The sequence below is a fragment of the Lutjanus erythropterus genome, chromosome 18, assembly GCF_056507025.1.
Source record: "Lutjanus erythropterus isolate fLutEry1 chromosome 18, fLutEry1.hap2, whole genome shotgun sequence".
NCBI classification, from domain to species: Eukaryota; Metazoa; Chordata; class Actinopteri; order Lutjaniformes; family Lutjanidae; genus Lutjanus; species Lutjanus erythropterus.
The window spans coordinates 27,167,185-27,183,373 of NC_139334.1; the positions used below are offsets into that span (position 1 = coordinate 27,167,185).

Sequence of the window (16,189 nt, forward strand, 5' to 3'; positions counted from 1 at the left end):
TTATACAGAGCATCTAATGACCCAAGCCTGAATTATAGCAGACATGTATACTGACAACTGCAGACACCACAGATAAGTGGTAGTTTTATTTATGCTACTTTCTAGAGTCCGATTGGAGGCTGCGTTCCACAAATGTGCAGTAGATCAGCGTCTAGAGGGAGATGGATTTAATCCATGTGTATCATGAATCAAATCAAAACGGCAGCATCATTAAAAGTGTAAGAGCTGGTTTTTTTTCTGTTGTACTGAGCACAATTACTTTAAAAAGACTAAGAAGGTATTTGAAAACTGAAAACTCAAGTTAGAAATTTGACAAATTTGACAGAAAACTCTCCAGAGGAAACAGAATTAGATGTTGCACTGCTGTGACTCACTATCTCATCCACTACTAATCAAATATTAATTTTTATGACCTGGCCCGCCAGATCTGCGGATTAACCACAGTGCCTCCGGTTATAACTGCAGTCCACACATCACTACCATCCACCCTCTGATGATGAAATTTACATCACAGGGACTCTTGGGGACCCTCATGCATTTGCGAATGTCGAAAGTATAAATTAGGCTTAAAGAGATGTGGACTTACGGATTAGAGGCTTCCATTTGACAGTTGGCAGCGGAATTATGTCTTTTTCCGATCCAATAGCTTTGGAGGGGAACTTTTCAGTGATCCTCACAGAGGACTGGAGGTAGAGCTGTCCCTGGAACATCCCTGATAAACCAAGGGCAAAGGAGTTACACATGCACTAGAGTTCCAGGTACCTCATGGAAGAAATTGCATATAATGCCACTGAAAATTAGAAATTAATGTCTATGAGTTTACCGAGGTAAACGCTGGACTCTGCAGCCCCTCCGGCTTTCTCCGTATCATCTTCATCTTCCTCCTCATCAGTTTCAGACTGGCTGCTGTAGGCGTTGTCGTCAAACAAGGCGATTGGAGTGACTTTACCCCCGCCAACCAGCCAAGCTGAAGCAATGGGTGTGCAGAACTACACAACACAGGTAATATGGAATGAGTCAATATGTTTTATTGATCTCCAAAGTGAGGGTCACGAAGCACTGAACTCAACTGAATTGGATCATCCAAGTGCCAAGTGAGGTCAAATAAAATCAAATAAACCACTGCAAACAAGCTAAATACTGTTTTTTGGGCACTTAATAACTTCTCACCTGACGTTCCCAGACCAGCTGTCCATCATGCTCGGTGCTGAAGGCCATGACCTTCCAGTCAGGAACTGACACTTTGATGACGAGGTCCAGGTGCTGGTTCTGGTTCTGCTGGTCGTCTGTCTGTTCTCTCTCTTTTGGTTCGTCTGTGATGACCCGCTGACTCTCCCGAAGGGCCTCACCACTGGCAACTTCTCCCTCCAGGAAGTTCATTCCGGACTGCATCTCTTGAAGAAGCTTCAGCTCAAAGTTTCCAACACTGAAGTTCCACCTAATATAAAGAGTGATGATAATGCACTGAAAAAACTACTTCAGTTGTAATTTTAGAGGTCAACCTGAAGCCTTGATTATTATTTTGTGTAATAAATTAATTATTAATTACCCACTGCATTTTAAATATGCTCAGTCCCACTTTGAACAACCGTTAACATGGGTCTGCTTAATACAATTACAGACAGTAGGACACTGACAGAAAGATTATCAGACTTGTGGTTGAGATAAAAAATTAGAATAATTAGAAAAAAATTAGAGCTGCAACAATTGATCAATTAGTTGTCGACTATTAAAATGATTAATTGGTCAAACAAATAGTCGGCAATTAATTTGAGTCATTTTAAAGAAAAAAATGTCAAAATTATTTTTTTTCAGCTTCTCAAATGTGAATTTTTTCTGGTTTCTTTACTGCTCTATGATGGTAAACTGAATATCTTTGGGTTGTTGAAGACGTCACTTAGGGTTTTGGGAAACAGTGATTAACATTTTTCACTGTTTTCTGACATTTTATGGACCGAACAACAAATCGATTAATCGAGAAATGAATGAATATTAAAATCATCAGTCTGGTCAGTGTGGTAACGTCAGCAGGTAAGAAAGAAAATGTACAAATGGTAACTCCTAGTGGCTGAAAAGTTTACTGACTTCATTCAAAACCACTGACAGAAAATCAATCAAGTGCCTTTGACACTTCCTGAAATACCACACAGGATGCAGTAGCTGCTCCATGACTCACGTTAACTGACAACGACCGACAGGACTGATTGACTGATTAAATAAAACTCACTTCTCCACCCCTGATCGGGGCCTGATGGCTCGCACAGTCTTCTGAGTCCTCTGCAGCAGGAGCACGTCTTCGGGCTCAAGCTCGTCGTCCCCCCAGCGACTGCAGCCCACCGCAGAACAGATGTACCGAAGCTGAGGCAAACAAGATGAGGGGAAAATACAAAGAGGGTTATTCTACTGTGTTAATGTGGTGAGAACAAGCTGGTGTCATTTTGACTGCTTTCAAAAACATTTGGTATTTAAATTCGCTCTCTAGGTAAAAGAGAGGGAAAATGTCATTTAGTTTCTCTTGGAAACACTTTTAATCGAAGTGATTTCACCGACCTTGCCACTGTAGGCCCCCAGGCCATAGGTAGTAAGGGATTTGCCCCCAACCAGGACAGTGTCCTCTCCGATTCGGTAGGACGACTCCAGCAGAGACTCCACACTGAAAGGCACTGCCTCCATACTCTCCCTGTCCCGGTTCCATTGAAACAAGGCACCGTCCAGTGAAGGGATGACCATCTTATTGCCAAACACCTGCAGAGACAAACAGGTTTTAAAGTGTTAGTGTTGACAAAAACAAGTTGATGTTAATGAGTTGGAAAAGCACATATCTTCTCAACAGAAGAACTTTTAGGAATTTGATCATTTTTCATTCAATATAAAGCAAGATCAAATTCTTGTCTCGTGTTGGTCATTCCACTGTATGGGCATGTGCATGAATGGCCTTCATGGATTGGTCCTATCTGAATCTGGCAGGTTATCTATAGGTTAGCCAGTATTTGTGGAAGTTTGACGTACTCAGTTACAGATGGTCTCTTTTTTGAGTTTGAAAAAATTCATGATCTCTGTTACTTGAAGATGCAAAGCTGTTGTGAAATATCCTACTCCATAAAAATAGTCAAGAAATTGCAAGAAATTGGCTTATGATATTTAATTTGACAGGCTTAATTCCAATGCAAAGCACTTTCATGTAAGTTGCTATTAGACCGCAGGTAGAGTATCATTGCTAACTTTGACTTGTTATAGCTGATGTTGGGGAGCTAATGTCATGTTAGCTAGTTTTGCACAATTTTACCTGATGTTGGACTGCCAGTAGCTTAGCCAGTGTTCAGATTCCGGTAAGTTTAAAGAACTTCCAATTCTTTTTTCTTGAACAAACAGTCTTTCACACAGTAATAAAGGTGATACTCTAACTTCCAGCAGTGAGGGTTACTGCACCTGAGCAGAACATTCTGGTTTGGGGTGGGAACTCTGCCTGTTTTAGGTCTACTCCCTGTGGATCTCTGATCCACAACTCTGCATTGTTTTCAGTGAAGAAGAACCACACTTCGTCATCAGCAACCAAAGTAGGCCATGTAATGTCATCAGGGCCGTTTGTCTCACCCAGTTGCCCTCGATTTGTGACTTTCCTGTGCATTGTTCAGTACAAAATAATGAACTGTTTTGTTGCCATTTGATACCGGTATTCTCTTTTGATAGCTAGAGAGCGTCAATAATAAAACTATGGAACTGGATTTATTGTGTCATTCCAAGTGTGAGGTGGGGTCATCGCTGCTGCTGTAACATATATGGCCTTTTTCCATACACAGAGCTAGCCTGGCTCAACTCAGTTTGACTCGGCCTATCAGCCCAGCACAGCAGTGGTTTGCGTTTCCATTACAACAGGACTTAACGTGAAGACTCTGTTAGAAGCTACGTAAGTACTGAGAGCTGATCATAAAGAGACTTTAAGAAACATCTTTCTTTCTGCTCTTCTGCACACACACGAGCTGAGCATCACAACACTCGCTTATTCAAGGGGGAGAGAGGAGGCTTGTCACAGGTTGGCTGGCGATACGTTACTGCAGCCCGCTTGGAGGCTGGTCGGGCTCGCTTTGGCCCCACTCCAGAATAGGCCCATCTCGGGTGCGGCTCAGCGCGCTGAAAGTGATAATGGAAATGTAATTCGGCGCAATACAGTTTGGCTTGGCACAGCCAAAAGCACCAAATAGAGTTCGATCCACTTACAAGTCAGAACTTGGATCATTTGTGAAGATCCATAACATCTTTTAAACATAATCAGTATAGCTTATCCACTTCCAGCGTCTACTGGCAGACATAGGAAATGCAGTTGCATTTAGTCAGCATGACCAAAAGCAGGATGTCTCCCAAGGGGGGATTAAAAAAGAATAATGTCCACAGGGTGCATCAAAAGCAGAGGGGGGAAATCCATTCAATGTGCACCCTGGCCATGATAATGTGTCTCAATTTACCTGTAGACTCAGGTTCACTAGCCTAATGTTAGCCAACATTTGAAAACTAGTGGTCAAGAACTGCAGTACAGATGATGCTGTGCCACACATCGACTCCCCCTGCTAAAGTTGTCTGAACAATGAACAGTGAACAGTAAGTGAGGTACTGTCACCATTGCTGAAGAAACTACATTATATCATTACGACACTCTCCTCCAGTGTCCCTACAGAAATGATTCCAATTTTTATTACTTCTGACTGATGCAATAGCTTTTAACACACATCAAACTTCCTGGAATATCTTTTACAGGTTTGAAAAGTGGTTTTCAGCTCAGACAGACAATTGTTCAAAAGCACAAAAACACTTGCCCACACAGACAACACTGGCCGACACACATCCTCCCACACAGCAGCAGCTTTAGCCCCCGCACACTTGGACTCAATCCACAGGCTTGGGACCATTACACAACTAAGAGCCTAAGTAATTAACCTGGATCTTTATAAAAGTGTGCAACCGTGGATAATGTGTGTGTGCTCCTATAAGTGTGCCATTAGGTGATCACTGTGGGGGGGCAGCAAGGATGACATCATTGCAAAAACCTGAGCCTAATCCTGATTTAACCTCCACAGCTTTAGCTCATCAGGGGGTGTGAGGACGACTGTTGTCTGCAAGCATTTCAGTCATTATTATACAAAGACGGACAGCCAGATAAACCTCTGATGACACAGAAGTGACTCACCCTTTTAGACAAACTTTTCAGTGACATAACAGCAGCTTTGGACCAATTAGTGAGACCTTGTCATGATAATTGACAAAAAAGGGAAGGACGGGCATTGTCGAACCTTTGACCTGACAGCCACCTTGTTTTGGGAATCCTATCAGACTCTGAAAGAAGTCATTGTAGTTGCTTTGCGGCGGATTAAATCATGCCAGGGGGGAGAAATGTGTGACAGAATGATTTACTAGAGAGCAGAGCCAGGAGCAGAGGTGATGTCATCTTTTTAGGGGGGGGCGGTGGAGGGTGGTTTTGGAGACAAGAGGATAAATTTAGCAAGTGAAAGGAGGAGGGGTTAACAATCTGACCATCGCATCACACCATGCTAGTATGGCTGAGGGGGTGGAAAGGTTTACAGCAGAGGGGAACATATCAGAGCTGTGGATGAGTCATCCTGCTCCTGATGCCTTAATCCATGTCTCTGATCCGGCCAAGTGTCCTAACACCAGTTACCATGGATCTCTCCTCTCAGCTGCCTGTCCTGTTCATCTCCTCCATGTCCACAGACAGAGATACACTCAAAACCCCTGTCTGCTGATTTCAGCTCTGACTGACCTACCATGTTGACCTACAAAACCTCTACATCAGCAAGAAGTGAAACTGAGAACAAACAAACAGAAGTTGTCAAAAGTTTGTATTATGTTGTATTTATCCATGTACTATATACTGTAGGGTTGCATGATAAAAAATGGGGCTGATAAATGGAAATCTGTATTATTTATTATTCCAATAATGATATTTATCGGCTGTAATATTATCTGAATTGAAAGATTATGTCAAAGCATTTAACTTAAAGTCTTAAATTCTATGTTTATGACGTTTTTAATTTACTTTAGTGGTAAAAATGAACAAAATGAACATTTGAAGAGTCACAACGAGGGATGTTAATTATTAATCATTAAATGATTAATGACCATTCAGAATTTAACCAATTAAAATTTTTTTAACCAATAACATATGTTCTGTGTGCCGTTTTTCTGGAGCTAACAGGTTCTCAAACAGTTTGCTTTGGTCTGTCTTATAAGTCTAGAAATGGATGCAATTGCGCCCAATTAGACATTATTTTGTTTGGTGGAGCCAGCTGTTGAATAAGGACAGGCAGACAGAAGCAGCTGTTTCAAGAGAGAGTCTTATTATCTTATTACTTCGTTCCTTTAAATCATTTGTGCTTCAGTTTCACATAACTAATGTGTTGTTAGAAATTGTTTAAATGCTCACTGCCCAGTTTGGGAACAAATGCTTTAGATGATAATGTTACCTGAATGTTCAATACTTTGACAGTCTTCACTGCAGTTTGGGTGATGAAAACTGACGAGAACATCACTGGTACTCTGCTGCCAAAAGTAAACTTAAAAACGATGGCCACCCCAGCGACAGCCTGTTCAACCTGCTGCTGTCTTGCAAGAGATACGGAAGTATCCGCTGTCATACAACCAGACTGCAGAGCAGTGTTGTTCCTCATGCTGCGAGACTCCTAAAATAACCCATTTACTGTACATAATTGTATATGATTTTTATTTCTGTGAGAAGCATAAAGGGGAACCACAACTAGCATCTCGTTATACAGCCCTGAGTGGTAAAATGATAAATAAATGAACCTTGTTAGTTATAATTTTCATCAAATTTCAGTAAATTATTCACCATCTCCCTGTTGTAACGAAGTCAAACGGGGTCTTGACAATCATTACATCTCAGCACAGCGCAGTTAGAATGAGTCCGTTGAGGTTTCTGTGGCATGTGGGATGATTCACTTTGACATATTTTGACAGCTTGTGAATCACAACGCAGTCTGTCTATATGGAAGTCATCAAGGAAGGCGCTAAGTTAAGTGATTGAGAACGGCTGAGACAAGATGACACTGAGGCGACTTTTGAAGTTATTCACAGCTAAAGGACTTATTTAAGAGCTGACTTTTATTGCCGGTGGATGTTCCCTAATATGACACCTCTTTTTAAAAATATGAGCTTCTATTATCTTCTATAATATTATTCAATGTGCAGAAATACAGACTTAGAAGATAAAACTTAAATAAAAAAATAAATGAGCAACACTGGAATGATTTATGTAGAAGTGCTGTTACTTCTACATTTAAGTAACTTTCTTTTTCCCCATCCACACTGAAAAAATAAAGCTCTCATGTTAAACTTTAAAATGAAAATATTTTTCTCTGCCAAGGTTATTAAAAAAAAAAATTTAGCTGCACAGCATTAAAAAAAACAAGGTTTGAGGAAAAGGATGTATTTTTCTTAGATACTGCACCCGTATCCTAATGATATGAAACCCCCCATCAAAGCTAATTAAAGGTATCCTTTGATGAACTGTGTATGAAATTATGATCAAAGTCCCACCCCCATGCTTTTTGTTCCTTTGTCTTGTCTGTTTGTATGAAATGGTCTTTGTTTTTAAATTTAAAGGTCTTTTGTTCCGTTTCATATCCTTGTTACACGGGAAAAAAAAAGAAAAAAAAGAACGGGGATTAGATTCTGCATTTTTAAATTCTGGAGAGTAACAGAATTAAAGATTCAAAAGAGCCCATCACTTAAGAAAATACCCTAAATGATTTCAAAAAAAGAAACTGACGTCTCAGCAGAAACGTTTTCCTCCTGCATGTGCCTCCTTTGCTCTGGATTTCCTATGCCTATAAATCTTTGAAGAGCCATAACCCAGACTGAATCAACTCTTAACCCCGTCTTTGAAAAAAACACTACCACTCTGATACTAGCGCCATTCAGTTATTTTGAGACATTCATATGTTGGCTGCAGGGAGCATCGAGTTTATTGTGTGAGGTCTGAGTGTAGTTTAACAGATCTATTTTTGCCCTTTTAACACTATATGTGCACCACACTATAACGATTATTAGTTTCTTTTTATTAGCATATTTTTATTATAAATTTTAAAGGAGTAATATGTAGAAATTCTGAGTGCAAAAATGAGTACAGCAGCCATAATCTGTGTATTAAACAGTTTGAAATCCTATTTAATAGATGATCTATGGTTTAAACGAGTTGTTTCCCCCCACGCCCTCCTCCCTAGACTCAGGGAGGCTCTGGCTGGCTGCAGGAACGCTGCTAGAGCGCAAGAGCACTGTCAAATGCCTGACAATGTAAAGTTAAGCTTGTTATCCTGAAAACAAAAGCCCACTGCTGGAAAAATACACACTCTGGAGCTGGAGTTAAGTGACTTCCTGCTTTACTGCCTGCCAGACTTCACTGACATATTGCTCAATTTAACAGCTATAAACATCTACGCCTTCTATAAGATTGTTAATGATTTCTTATGACTCACAAGCTGACACCAACTCATTCTGTGAACATTCAGCATTAATTTGAACTCTAATTAATGTGAAACAGACGTATAAAAACAGTTAGCAGGAATTTCAAAGGGGGACACGGCTGTAGCCTTGTCGTCAGAGAAGTGAGTATTTCAAAGTTCCTTGATCTCTGACGACATATCGGTAATTTTTATGATTTATTACAGTAAATATATTATAGATTTCTCCTTCGAAGATATTCTTCTAAATTGGATTTCAAATGAGCAGAAGCACTTGATGATTATTTGATATTACTAATCATGTCACTGTATTCCACCCTTGGGAAATGTGGGGGTGGGTGTGTACTTTCAGAAGGAATGGGATGAGGGTGGGGGGGTCGGACAGCCTAATGTTAATGTTGTGTGTGTGTGTGTGTGTGTGTGTGTGTGTGTGTGTGTGTGTGTGTGTGTGTGTGTGTGTGTGTGTGTGTGTGTGTGTGTGTGTGTGTGTGTTGCTGCCGACGCTCCAGCGATCCTGTCAAACAGTGTCAGCTCTCAACTGCCGCTAATGTGCCACTGTTGGCCCACAAGGCTACTGCTCCACTTACAGGCGGCAGACAGTGTGAGACCAAGTAGTGCCGGTGGTTTAAGGAGCAGAACAAAACAAAAACACACACACACCAAAAACCCCCCAAAAACAATCATAACAAAATCAGAGGCGGTAGGAAGAAAGATCGACTTTCTGCCAAAAATATTGCCCGTCTGGCCTTCTTCCATTTCCTTCGCCGTGCTGGAAGAATTATTGCTTGTCACATTAGTCACAGCTAGGCGATCAATCCTTGGTCATTGTGTGGCGATCAATCAAATTCTCTCGTCGTTCATTCATTCACGCTGCATGCCGGCAGTGTGTGTGGGTGTGTATGTGTGTGTATTGTCTTTTCTGTGATGACATCATCTCTGGTCTGTGGCATTACCTCACCGCCCTGATCACCCAACCTCCCCCCCATCCTCATTCCTTTAACCCCGCCTCTGCCCCCCCTCCAGCATGACTCACTCCACGTTGACTCCCAGCATGTAACCCCCCAACTCCACTCCACTCCAGTACACACTGTTCACCCCCCACTCGCTCTAACACCCCCGAGCAACTCCTGGCTTTTTGAAGTGATGGCTTCTTTTTCTGCAGACAATGCTGTTTGTGGCTCTGCTGTCCCTCATTTCACTATAAAAAAAAACATACACATACTCCGCAGGATGCAGCAGGTGACTGGCTGTTCCCTCCCTGGCATGTCGAGGCCAGCCAATGGCACGGCAGCAGACCCCCCCCTAGCCTCTAATCACTGAGCAGACTGGTGTCTCAGGGACCTGGCGAGCACCAATGAAACCGTTGCTAAGCGCTCAGGGAGGCGTTATAGTGGCGGGGGGGTGGAAGACGGTGCCCCCCCCCCCACCATCAACACAAACACACAGACAACAGAAAGGCATTCCAGGTTACAGAGGGCAGAGAGGACAAGGCTAGATTTAAACTTATATAAACTACATGAGCATAAAAAACACACACATACAAGACACACCCACACACCCACACACAAACGCACAGTCTGTGGATCATAACAAATGACGTCACAGCGAGTCACTGAGTTCAGAGCTGACAGGCATCTCTCCTCGTTCCGCTCTGTCAGCCAAATGAAAGCCAACAGGTGAAAACGCACAGATAGAGGGAGTCCAACACACACACACACACACACACACACACACACACACACACACACACACACACACACACACACACACACACACACACACACACACAGTCAGCATCCTCTGTCACAACACGAGCACACTGAAGGAGGATGACAGGAGGATGTTACGTGTGTCTGTCTATGAATTTCCTGGCACGTCTTGTGAAGTCTCACACACTGAAACACAGATGTAAAGGCGAGGGAAAAACAATGCGGTGTCCTCAGAGAGACCAAATAAAACAACTGTGAAAAGTAGGGACACAGAAATACTTCCTTACTGTGTTCTACTAGTTTTATGCATTGCATTTGGATACTTTTACTAGTTTCATTTTCTAGAGAGAACTTCTTTGACGTGCTACAGAATAAGCTAAAACAAGATTTAAAATTTCTAAATAATAACTGTTAGACTTTAAATAGTAGATGTCTCCAAATAAAATTTATTTTAATTCATTATCTTTTGACATGGAAGTTTAACTTCTTCTTTTCCAGATATTATATCTGGGCAAATGTGAAATTTTTGTTTTGGATTAAGTACAAAATTATTTTACTTATGATATAATGCTTTATGGTATTTATTTTTAAGTACGCTTACATATAAAAATACTATGGGAAAGTTCAGATTATGGTAAATATCGCTCTCTCCAAAGCAACTAGACTCCTTTGACAAAAATAGCAATTTTATTGTTTGACTGTGGTGAATCTGAACTAACTTTTAAAACACAAAAGTCACACAAACACAAGCAAATTAACCGATTGAGGCAGCAGAAGACCTGCAACTTCCATGTTCTGCTTTTGCCAAAGGAGTCTGGTTAATTTGGAGAGAGTGATACTTGGCTTGTATAAGAGTGGTTTACCGTTGGAAAAAGCTGTCTGACAGCAAAGTAAAGCCATAAAAATAACATGTGCATTTGTTTTAGGTGGCAAAATTATGCTGGTTAGCTTCCTACACCAGTACTCCTGCTGTTCTCCAAACTAGGTGCATGTCGATGTTAAGGCAACTATATATATGCATGTGTTTATGTAAGATACTTTTATTTTGTCACAATTTCCTGTAGAAAATTTAAAAAAATGTGGTGGTGGGGGATCTCTGAGAAGTCAAAGGAAAAACAAAGTTTTTCTTAAGTAATTCATAAGCAAGTTGAAGGCTTTCATCAGACCATAGAGAATCATGTTATCCTTCCACTGGAGGCATTTCAATCACCATAACTGCAGTTTCCATATAAAGAGTGTGATATCTTACAGTATAATTCAGTATAGCGGGGTGCAACTTTATATTCAAGGTCAAATTTACATTCTGATGCATCCAGTGGAAAAGCTACATTGCACTCACACGGTCTCTGCGCTATAAACTTCAAGCGCTTCGAGGAACCTTTAGGGGTTCTCCCCATCGTAACCTCTGAGGACCCTAGAAAATTAAAGGTTCATGAATTCTGATTTTCTAAATCTCAAACGCAGCAGGTCTCAACCATGTGAGATCACAAAGCACATGTTTTTTATTCAAAAAAAAAAAAAAAAATCCAAACCCACACTTTAGCAGCTGATTTCACTGATTAGTTCCCTCCTTCTAATTGTAGGTTTCAGTGAACTCCTCAGGCTTCACTTTTCAGGCTGAATGGCACACTAGAGAACCACTTCTCCACTTCCATCCACTAATATGGGAGGTTCTTAAAGACTTGAATGAGATTCCTCTTTAGTGAGTAACACACTCAAGTTGCTATATTTGGGTTGTTGAAGGCTTATGTTGAGCTTTCATTTTATACACATTTTCTCACTTTTTACCGAAGTGCTCATTTCATTTTATTTATTTGTACTTCCCAGAGATGACCTGTCAATTAAACAGTTAAACAGCTTTTAAGTCATTTTACCAACCACACACTGATTCAAATTATTCAATATAGTACTGTGGGAAACAAAAGGTCCACAACAACCTATGAGGCAGACTTTTTTTCTGGAAAAACCCCACCTGTCAAGAAGTGTTAAACCTCATGAACTTGTTCTTGATTGCTTTTCTATTGTTATCCTTGACTAATAAAGCACACATGTATTCATGTGAGAGAGACAGAGAGTTCATTACACTCATACGCGCCTTACCATCACCAGAGGGCCGATATTAAACTGATCTCAGCAGCCACCCAGACCCTTGTTAGCATCAGAGGCTTTTTCCCTGAGGCAAAACTCTCATAGACACCGAGTGAGTCCACATCAAAGTGAACCATGAGCGTGTCTCTCGTATGTATCTCGGAGAGCAGCGCTCTGGTCTTGCTCTGGGCTACACTTCACTTTCAGCATGTCGGTGTGGGCGGTTTAAGCTTCTGTATACATGTACAGACGAGGGTCTTGCTGTGCTCGTATGTGTAAACCACCACAGTCAACAAAGAGGCTAATCCTCCAGGCGAAACAGCTACTCTCAGATTTATGTGGGGGTGTACTGTATGTCTGGTGTGTATTGTGTTTGTGTGTACATGAAATGAATGTAAGCAACAGCAACCCTTGGCTGACTGTTCAAAGTGCACAGAGTTCAATTACTGGTCTCTGTGTCTACAGAAAAAGAGCCAGGAGGGACAGCGTTTGTTTTGAGGCAAAGCCTCAGACGAGGCTGCATCCTTAACCTCACACTGACATGTCAAGACTGTGGAAACTGACTTTTTCATCTACTGATATATCTTAATCAGCTGAGTGATGTCTGTTTATCCTGTTTAGGTGGCTGTGATTCACTGTAAATTGCACATTTATAATTTATAGATTTTTGTTGCATTTAGGGTTGCAATGGTGTGAGATTTTCACAGTACAATTAGTCTCAGAAAATACTACAATTTCACGGTATATAGTATTATAGACTTATTATCGTTATAATTATCCATTACAATTATGACCCTAAAGGTCAAAAATACATATCTTTCCTTATACCTACAGTGCTATATATCCATCAAGACTGACTTAATCTGAGTTTCAAAGTTTTGAACATCTCAAAGAAGGAAGTGTGCATCTACTCATGGAAGAGAGGCTCATGCTCATGACAGTGCAGGACCTGAACATTAATGTATCCTCCTCGGCTGAGCTATAATGTTAGCGTCACTGAGCGAGCTCGTGTTGTGTTTTGGTTGACAGGAGTAGTTCAGGACAAAGAAAACAGTTCCCACATAACACTGCTCCCAACAAGTCCTGTGGATTACCTTGAGCAGGAGTTGCCAAACTTTTTCTCTTGGATGTCCAACACCGAAACTTAATGTTGTGCCACAGGTCAAAAACAAACACCTATTGTATTGTATTGTTAAGATACAAAATGGTGTCAAGCGAGTAGTCGATAAATCAATTGAAATACAATTACCCACCAACTATTTTGATAACTGATCGTTTCAGTTATTTTCCAAGCAAAAAGAAAAACATTTGCTGGTTCCAGCTCCTTAAATGTGAGGATTTGGTGCTTTTCTTTGCCATTTCTGACAATAAACGAAGAGTCTTTGGTTCTTAGTGGACTGTTGGTTGGACAAAAAGAAGACATCGCTTTCAACTCTGATCTTAAGTAGACAGGTTAGTCATTGCTGTTGAGTTTTTAAATGTATTTTTTGGCACTTCGAACACCACAAGCTGGTGCCATATCTCCAAAACTCACACCAAAAACAATCTAGATGGATAAATTACACCACAGGTAATGGGAAAAAAGTAAGTATTTTGGAATTTGGTGGGAACTATCCCCTTTTCTTTTTTTGGTTGAACAAAAACTTTCAAAGAATTCTACAAAATATTGTCCTATACTTTTTTTTAAATAACACAAATATGGTAGAATTCAATATTATGGCTAAGCAAATGTGCATGGTGTGATAACTGTCAATTACCCCTGCAACCCTCATGTGTGCCTGTTCAACATTCGCTAGGTTTCCCGATTCTTCTCTCTAATGAATAAAAACGAAAATGAAACACAGGTGTTGGTCTACCTCAGGCTTGCTGAGGCTGGAGGACACCAGGCACCCTGAGCCAACATCTAGGTCCCACTGTTTCCTGCCCTGGTTGTGAGGATCCAGAGCAGAGATCCGCCCATCCAGGGTACTGATGATCACAAGCGACCTGCGGAGAGAACACAAAAGACTTCAGCACACACTGCCATACGGATTTGTGGACACTTACTGAAGCTTTAAGATGGCACGGGTCCCAATATTGACAAGACTGCCTTGCATTTGTCACAGCAGAACTGCATCTCTGCAAGCTGCTTTTTTCTTTACATAAAAAGAAAAGTTACCAGCCTTGTCCTTTCACGCCATCTTCGCAGTGGGGGTTTAAGTTTAATGCCATCACAGACAACGCATTAAAGGGTGAGGAATTGTTCAGTGGTGGTGCAGATGTTGTCTTTCCCTCTCTAGTCCTCACCGCGTGTTTAGCAATCAGGGTGACCTTCAACTGCAGCCAACAGCACACCTGTGCCATGACAAACCCCATCCTGTCAGCTAGTATGGGTGGCATGTTGATTAAAGACGGGACCACCAGACCTGCGGATTATTAAAACCTGACCAGACATGCCACACATGGTGACTTATTTCCATAAAAAATACAATACAGACATGTGAGACGGTGAGTTCTCAGTTGTTAGCGAACCAAAACAGGAATCCATCACCTTGTTCATTTATTTTCAAAGCACACAGCAAAGGCAAACCATGTAAAAGCATCACAAATGGCTGAAATGCCGGATGAAGAGATGTGGGCTTCAAGGACTGTAAACTCTGCTGAAAGAGCAGGAGGTGAGTGAACTTAGTAAAAAATGGATGGATGAGCTGGATTAATAAAATATGCTCAATTACTCACAGCACGTTGGACTATTTTTCAAACTTTTTTAATTCCGTTTTTGTTTGAGTCTGTGATTGATCCCACGGAGCAAGCACACTTAAACCACCTGGGACTGAAGTTAAGATCAGTCTCAAAAATCAAAATAAAGAAAGCTGGCAAGCAGACAAGATTGATTTCTTTTCAACAAGTACTAACAATAATTATCTTTTCTTATTTCTTCATTTTATTAGAGTGGATTTTATCCTCTTTACTCCAGGAAAGACTTGAGAGTCTGCTGCCCCTCAAATATGGGAAAAGCACACTGATGATGCTCTGAAACAGATGGTGACAGCGACTGTTAAGAGTACACAGGGGGATTTGACATGGTTGCTTTTCTCAGGCTTAAAACTGTTATTACCACCATAAAAATTAGGCTCATTTACATGTAAAACCTCCAACACATGTTTTATGTGTCGACAAAGACCGTCTTTTATTCGGAGTCGATGGATTTGTTCAGTGACATTTTTGATTAGTCTTGGCTCTCTTCTGGGCTCTCCAACATTGGCAGAAAATTAGTGTTCACAAATATTGGCTTGACTGCCCACGATGACAGCTCAGAGAAATAACATATCAGCACCGTTGAGAAAACAACCAAACCCTTCAGAGACTGCTTTAACTTCACTTTCACAGAGCTTTGTGAGTTTAAGCACAGCATGGATGAAACCCCGTTTTAAACCCGTTGGATTAGAGTTGTCGCAAGACCAGAATTTTAAACTTCAATACAATACCAGTATAAAAAACCCCACAATACTCTATACCTTTTTCTATACGACGGCAAAAGGAAAAAAAGTCCTACGCACCCACAATAGGACAAGGTATAATCTGCAACATATTCCTAAAGAAAACACTGTATAGACTCATATGACATAATCCCTTTCAATCATCACATCACTGTCTGCAGAAACCCTGCTCTCTGCCTTTATTCACTTTTCTTCCTCATTATTTTGCTGTGCTCAAGACATTTCACTAACCAAAGACGTTGGTATTCGACATCCAGATGCATTTAGGAACAGCTCAGACAAACCCTACTGACTCTACCTTTAACAATGAGCGCTGCTACAAAAAGAGTCAAGGAATACTTTCTGGTTTTGCTGCAAGCCAAATTTCAAGCAGGTCTGCATTGGTATCGGCGTATACGTTTCCCGATATTTATCTTTTTTTACA

General features: G+C 41.0%; 1 protein-coding gene across 1 annotated transcript in view; it reads right to left on the bottom strand.

Moving 5' to 3' along the window:
• eif2ak3 (eukaryotic translation initiation factor 2-alpha kinase 3) overlaps positions 1–16,189 on the bottom strand; it is a 43,957-nt gene that overhangs the window by 15,658 nt on the left and 12,110 nt on the right. The window contains exons 2-7 of the mRNA XM_084742146.1: positions 14,143–14,272; positions 2,551–2,745; positions 2,228–2,358; positions 1,171–1,438; positions 824–989; positions 587–712 (exon numbers count right to left, since the gene is read on the bottom strand). Of these exons, the coding sequence (XP_084598272.1) occupies positions 587–712; positions 824–989; positions 1,171–1,438; positions 2,228–2,358; positions 2,551–2,745; positions 14,143–14,272 (1,016 nt within the window). The remainder of the gene's footprint in view (positions 1–586; positions 713–823; positions 990–1,170; positions 1,439–2,227; positions 2,359–2,550; positions 2,746–14,142; positions 14,273–16,189) is intronic.